Source organism: Tachysurus vachellii, chromosome 14 (genome assembly GCF_030014155.1).
Source record: "Tachysurus vachellii isolate PV-2020 chromosome 14, HZAU_Pvac_v1, whole genome shotgun sequence".
Lineage (NCBI taxonomy): Eukaryota > Metazoa > Chordata > Actinopteri > Siluriformes > Bagridae > Tachysurus > Tachysurus vachellii.
This window is the reverse complement of record NC_083473.1, coordinates 22,184,818-22,190,544: the sequence shown is the minus strand read 5'-3', so window position 1 is coordinate 22,190,544 and position 5,727 is coordinate 22,184,818. Positions and strand designations below refer to the sequence as shown.

Sequence of the window (5,727 nt, the reverse complement as noted above, 5' to 3'; positions counted from 1 at the left end):
TTATTAATTAACGGACATTAGCTTTCAAAGCAGCTTTTACGGAATATAAGTTTAAGATTAAATATTAGATTAGATTGAAATTAAATATGTTTATTTTGTGTATAGAAACAGAATAATAGTAAATGGTAAAGTTTCAAATCAAGTCACTATTTATCTTTAACATTTATCCCTTAATATCAAGCCTGAGGTGACGGTGATGAGGAAAAAAACTCCCTGAGGTGCTATAAGGAAGAAACCTTGAGAGGAACCAGATTCAGAAGTGAACCTTGTATATTGGTCATGAGCTCAATGTTCCGTAATAAAAGAAAAAAGAACACTATTAACTCCAGCAGAACGTACAACAGTACTCTGACTCAGATGTATTAAACACAGACTTTTAATTTGTTTTTATTTTTGTTGTTTTTTTTTTAGATTTGCGAAGAAGCCGTTTCAAAATAAAAGCAAACACTCTGAACATCATCGTTACAGATCCTCACAGGTGTATAATATTCAACCCAACAGTAGCTCTCGCATGTTAAACGTCGCCTTATCTTCTTGTGCTTTATCAAAACAAACCACTGTTAAATTTAAAAGGTTTAAAAAAAAAAACAAAAAAAAAAAAACTGGAAGCCTAATATTTGCTTCTGTTACGGTGGTTAGATGGTAAACGTCAGCCTGAAGTACAGAAGATGCGTCCGAGGAGGAAGTGAAGTTCGTTTAAGGTGCGACGGAGCATCTTCGTTAAAGCAGATTGTAATTGTAAATGTGTGTGTTTTATATCACGTTGCCGTACTCCTTTTGTCACTGGTTAGTTACAGGTTCAAGTCTACATGTACAAGTGCATCCACATGTTTGTATGCTAAGTGATTATTGCGTTAATGCATTCTAAATGATCTCTTTAAGCGTTGTATTAATACTTTACATTTATTACGTTTGCAAATCCCACGTTTCTCTCATTTTAGCCTCTTTATTGTTAAAACAGCCACCAAATCAAAAGTCTTGTATAGTCAAAGCCTTGCGAGGTTTAAGACTTCGGTAATAAGTTACGACTCTTCAGAGATCCGCTTCTTCGCTGCGTTCGGACGTTTTGGTCCTGGGAGAAAGTGGGAAGGCTCAGCAGTGCACGACAAGTGTCAAACGGCCAGAGTGCTGCAAAGACGGACCCATGTTCCTGGAGCATCCCTGAGTTACAGCATTGTGAAGGAAAGAGAACGCTGTGGCTTTATCGCTGCTCTGTGGGCTTATCATCATCTTCACGTTGTCTCTCCCTGTGAAAGAATCCCAGCTACAGAACAAAAAGAGTTTACTGTGAGTTTTTCCCTATGTACAGATCTATTATGATCGAATCCAAAGACTAATATACGTATAAGAAAACGTATAAACAGAAAATAACGTACTCTGAGAACGGGGAAGAAGATATGACAGGTTTGTATAACAGGTTTTTTTTTTTTTTATAACAGCTTGTTATTCCACATATTACTAATTACATGGTGGATCTGGGATTCAAACTCACAACCTTTACATTTACATTTTAGCCATTTAGCAGACACCCTTATCCAGAGTGACTTACAATAAATTTATACAGCTGAGAAATTGAGGGTTAATTGCTTTGCTCAGGGGGCCAGCAGGGGCAGCTCGGTGGACCTGGGATTCGAACTAACCCTTTGTGTTGCTGTGAATAGTTTGTCAGCCAGCTTCCGCTCTGTCCTTCATTGGACCACTGCTCACTAGATCTGATTTGAGTGGTGAACATTCTTAGTACATTAGTGTTACACTGGTACGAGTAGAATAGAATAGAAGCCCCATATCCCGACTTTGGAGGTTGGGGTCAGAGCTCATGATACAGCACCTCTGGAGCAGAAAGGGTTAAAGGCCTTGCTCAAGGGCCCAACAGTGGCAGCATGGCAGTGCTGGGGCTTGAAACCTGATTCTCCAACCAACAACCCAGAGCCTTAACCACCTGAGCCACCACTTCCCCCAGTGTTTATAAGTGTTTCTAAGTGTTGAGAATGATATTGACCTTTTTATTAGACAAATGTACATTATTTCATTATTTAAGTATTTTCTACATCATTCAGGTCATTATACTGACATTAAAGGTGCGGTCTCCGTTGTTTGAAAGCCAATGTTGACATTTAAAATCACCAAAACAAACACGCCCCTAACCCAAATGGGTCCCACCCCTGCTTTGATAGCTCCGCCCACACATACACCAGACAAGTATAACCCAAGTATAACCCAAGTATAACCCAGACAAGTATTATGGCAGAACCTGCTGGGGCAGCTGGCTGAGGGTATATTTTTTATCAATAAATGAACACAATGAGTAATACTATGGTAATACAAATGTGTTTAGCTCCATTTCACGTGGAAGACGTTCAGTTCTCTCCAGCGCTGGAAAGCTGATCCTATATTAACACGTCCTACTTCTTACCTTATCGTAAGCCTTTCTTCGCTTTCTTTCTTTGTTTTTATCCTCCATGTCAACGTTAAAACCGCTTTCTGCTAATGTCACACATGCGCGCTGAACACTCTCCGCCGCATATTGACAAGACACGCCCCTTTCTGCTCATTGGCTACACATAAGTTTTGTTTTTGTTTTGTTTGGCGGCCCGACTCAGTTTTCTGAAGCAACGGAGACCCCACCTTTAAGTTGTTTCAACCTCCCCACACACTACCATGTCAGTGACACTGCTGTTGTGAGAATCGGCCAACATCCCTGTACTATTTAGTTACCAGTTTCTATTGTGGTCCTTGTTCATTGACAGACAGAGTAGAGGGAACTGACTACAGTCATCAGTTAGATATATATACATTTATCTATATAAATGTTGTTTGAGAACTTGCCTTCCAGAGAGCTAGTACCAACAGAGCCAAAAGCTGCAGGCCTCCTAAAGTGCTTCCAATTATAATCCAGATGGGAACTCTGTAATCTTCCTCCTTTCTAATCTCCAGAATTGTCTGCAGGCACAAAACAATAAAAATAAAGGTCCTGGATATGAAATATGTTGATATACTGGTATATTGGTTAAAAGTGATCTGATCAATTGTAGTCTACCTGTATATGATTGTATTTGGGGTTGTTTTTTTTTTTTGCGTATCTGCATATCGTCGCTGTCGGGTGGAAACCTCGTATGTCCAAATTTGGTCAATTTCATATTTTTTCACATATCGATGCTATTGGTCAGTCCCCACGTGGGTCTGTTATTTTTACAAGTTATTAACCAATCTAAAGTCTTGTAAATAGCTTGAGCGCAAATCTCATAACTCCATTGGACACTTCAACTGTCCACCTCTTCCTCACTCCGCGGGAGAGCTTCACGGTATATTTCTCCTCAAGAAGAGTCGCAACGAATCAACACGTCTTCTGAGGTAAATGTCTTCAAAACACTGGGCTCAAAGAAAAAAAAATCTTGACCCCCGCTAGTTCTGGTGCTCGTCTGAGGACGGGAATTTAGCGCAAGACAATCCACTGCAACGCGGACTAAACCCTGTGCACTGCAGATAAGGTACTGCGTTTTTTTTCATTTCCTGAAAAATAACGGTTTTGGAGACATGAGGATTCCGCCCGACAGTGACGATATGCTATTGTACGGATACTTGTATGGAAAACGAGTGTAACCTTCTCCTTAACCTCATGACTAAGACTCTGGATCTCAATAAAGCTGTTTACTGAATTGGTGTGTACTGCTCACATGTCTTGTAGGTCTTTCCTCATGCAGAAACACAGAGCTGTTTGGACTCAGCTCAATGGCTGCCATGATGACTAACTCCAAAGCCTTAAAGTTTATCTGGGCAAAAAAAAATAGAATAAAAAAATTAGTACTTTTTTCCCTTCTAATTAAACAAATGAACAAACAAATGGCTCATTGAAAATGACACGGAAAACTTTTCTTAACTGTTTGTTATACACTGACTTTCTAATAATTTACATTCTGTTAGTTGCCTTCACTCAAGCACATAATGTCTTGACATTAGATACGTCATCTTCATCTTCGTTATCATCGTCATTAAAGGTGGGGTGCACGATGTTTGAGAAATGCTTCAGAATACTGAGTCGGGCCGACTAACAAAACAAATGTGTAGCCAATGAGCAGAAAGGGGCGTGTCTTGTCAATATGCGCATGTCTGACATTAGCCAAAAGCGATTGAAACATTGACATGGCGGATAAGCAAAAAAAGGCTTACGATAAGGCAAGAAGTAGGACCCGTGTTAATATAGGATCAGCTTTCCAGTGCTGGAGAGAACTGAACGTTTTCCGCGTGAAACGGAGCTAAACCTTTCACGCTACAACACACAGTACTACAAAAACACATTTGTATTACCATAGTATTACTCATTGTGTTCATTTACTGATAAAAATATCCCCTCGGCCAGCCTCCCCAGCAGGTTCCGACATAATAGTTGCCTGGGTTACGTACGTATGTATGTGTGGGGGCGGAGCTATCAAAACAGGGGTGGGACCCATTTGGGTTAGGGGCGTGTTTGTTTTGGTGATTTCACATGTCAACGTTGGCTTTCAAACATCGTGCACCGCACCTTTAAGACGAGAAAATACACTGTGGGAATCAAGCGGCGTGTTATGAGAAATATTATGCTAGGGTTGGGATTTGATATGACACAATGAACAGATGAATATTTTTGAGTCCTTCTACTTACTTTCTGTAGCGTATGGAGGTTTAGCCGTCCTGACACAGTCACACGGACGTCTTGTTGGGGAAGGAGTACAAAACTGCACTGTGCAGAAAAAGCTCCGGCGGTTGACGAATTCTGTTTCGGTAAACAATAAACTGGGGTGAGAACCGCACTGAAAAGTACTGACTTGTAAAAATTGTACTGAAACCTCGAAGAGAGAGAACAGCGGTCAGTTTTATCTCAGCTAAAAGTCGTCTTGCAGCAGGGAGCGTGTGACAGCTCAGTGTCTTCAGCCTCTTTTATAGAATACAATAAACAGATCGTTACCAGCTGTGGTGTGAGTGAGAGGTCTTCATCTGAGGATTCATCTGTCACAGTGACGTGTGGAACAGTGCACTGAGAGCCAGAGTTCTGGAGAAAAAGGAGAAAGAAAAAACAACTCTTACGCTGTAAATCATTACTGAACAGTAAAGCACATCCATCCATTTATCCACTGCTTTTTTTTTCACAGTATAAACAAGCATAATACTGTATACACATGGAAAATAAAAATATCCAATGTCCTCTCCAATTTGGTCAGCTATGACATCCTACTATCTGCTAGCTCTCAACGATCATATAGCAACTAGCAGCTATGGGGTGAAAGTTATCATGTGCTTTCTTTAAAGAAATCTCATTTACTGCTTTGTCTTTTCAAATAACTGCTCATGCATCGTGGGACAACTGAATGCACAAGAAAGTCCTGCATACATAAGTTATTGATGAGAGAGGAAGAGTTTGCTCCTCCCACTAGGTGCGGTGCTAGGCTTGGGCTTAGACTTCTGAGACGATGACCTCGCCAACAGTTGCATTATTATGACCTCGCCAACTCTTCCAGTAAATGAACGAATGAGGACTGTCCAATAAGTGTAAAATAAGCACTAATGGACAGACCAGTTTCTTGTACTGGTGAGACTTGTACTTTATTCATTCATTTTCTACCCCTTATCCGAACTTCTCGGGTCACGGGGAGCCTGTGCCTATCTCAGGCGTCATCGGGTATCAAGGCAGGATACACCCTGGACGGAGTGCCAACCCATCGCAGGGCACACACACACACACTCTCATTCACT

At 40.8% G+C, this 5,727-nt stretch overlaps 1 protein-coding gene across 1 annotated transcript in view; it reads right to left on the bottom strand.

The window, feature by feature from the left end:
• Positions 1-405: 405 nt before the first annotated feature.
• Positions 406-5,727, bottom strand: part of itga11b (integrin, alpha 11b) — a 37,591-nt gene continuing 32,269 nt past the window's right edge. The window contains exons 26-30 of the mRNA XM_060886751.1: positions 4,943-5,026; positions 4,640-4,750; positions 3,675-3,770; positions 2,827-2,940; positions 406-1,264 (exon numbers count right to left, since the gene is read on the bottom strand). Coding sequence (XP_060742734.1) covers positions 1,202-1,264; positions 2,827-2,940; positions 3,675-3,770; positions 4,640-4,750; positions 4,943-5,026 — 468 coding nt within the window. The 3' untranslated portion in view covers positions 406-1,201. The remainder of the gene's footprint in view (positions 1,265-2,826; positions 2,941-3,674; positions 3,771-4,639; positions 4,751-4,942; positions 5,027-5,727) is intronic.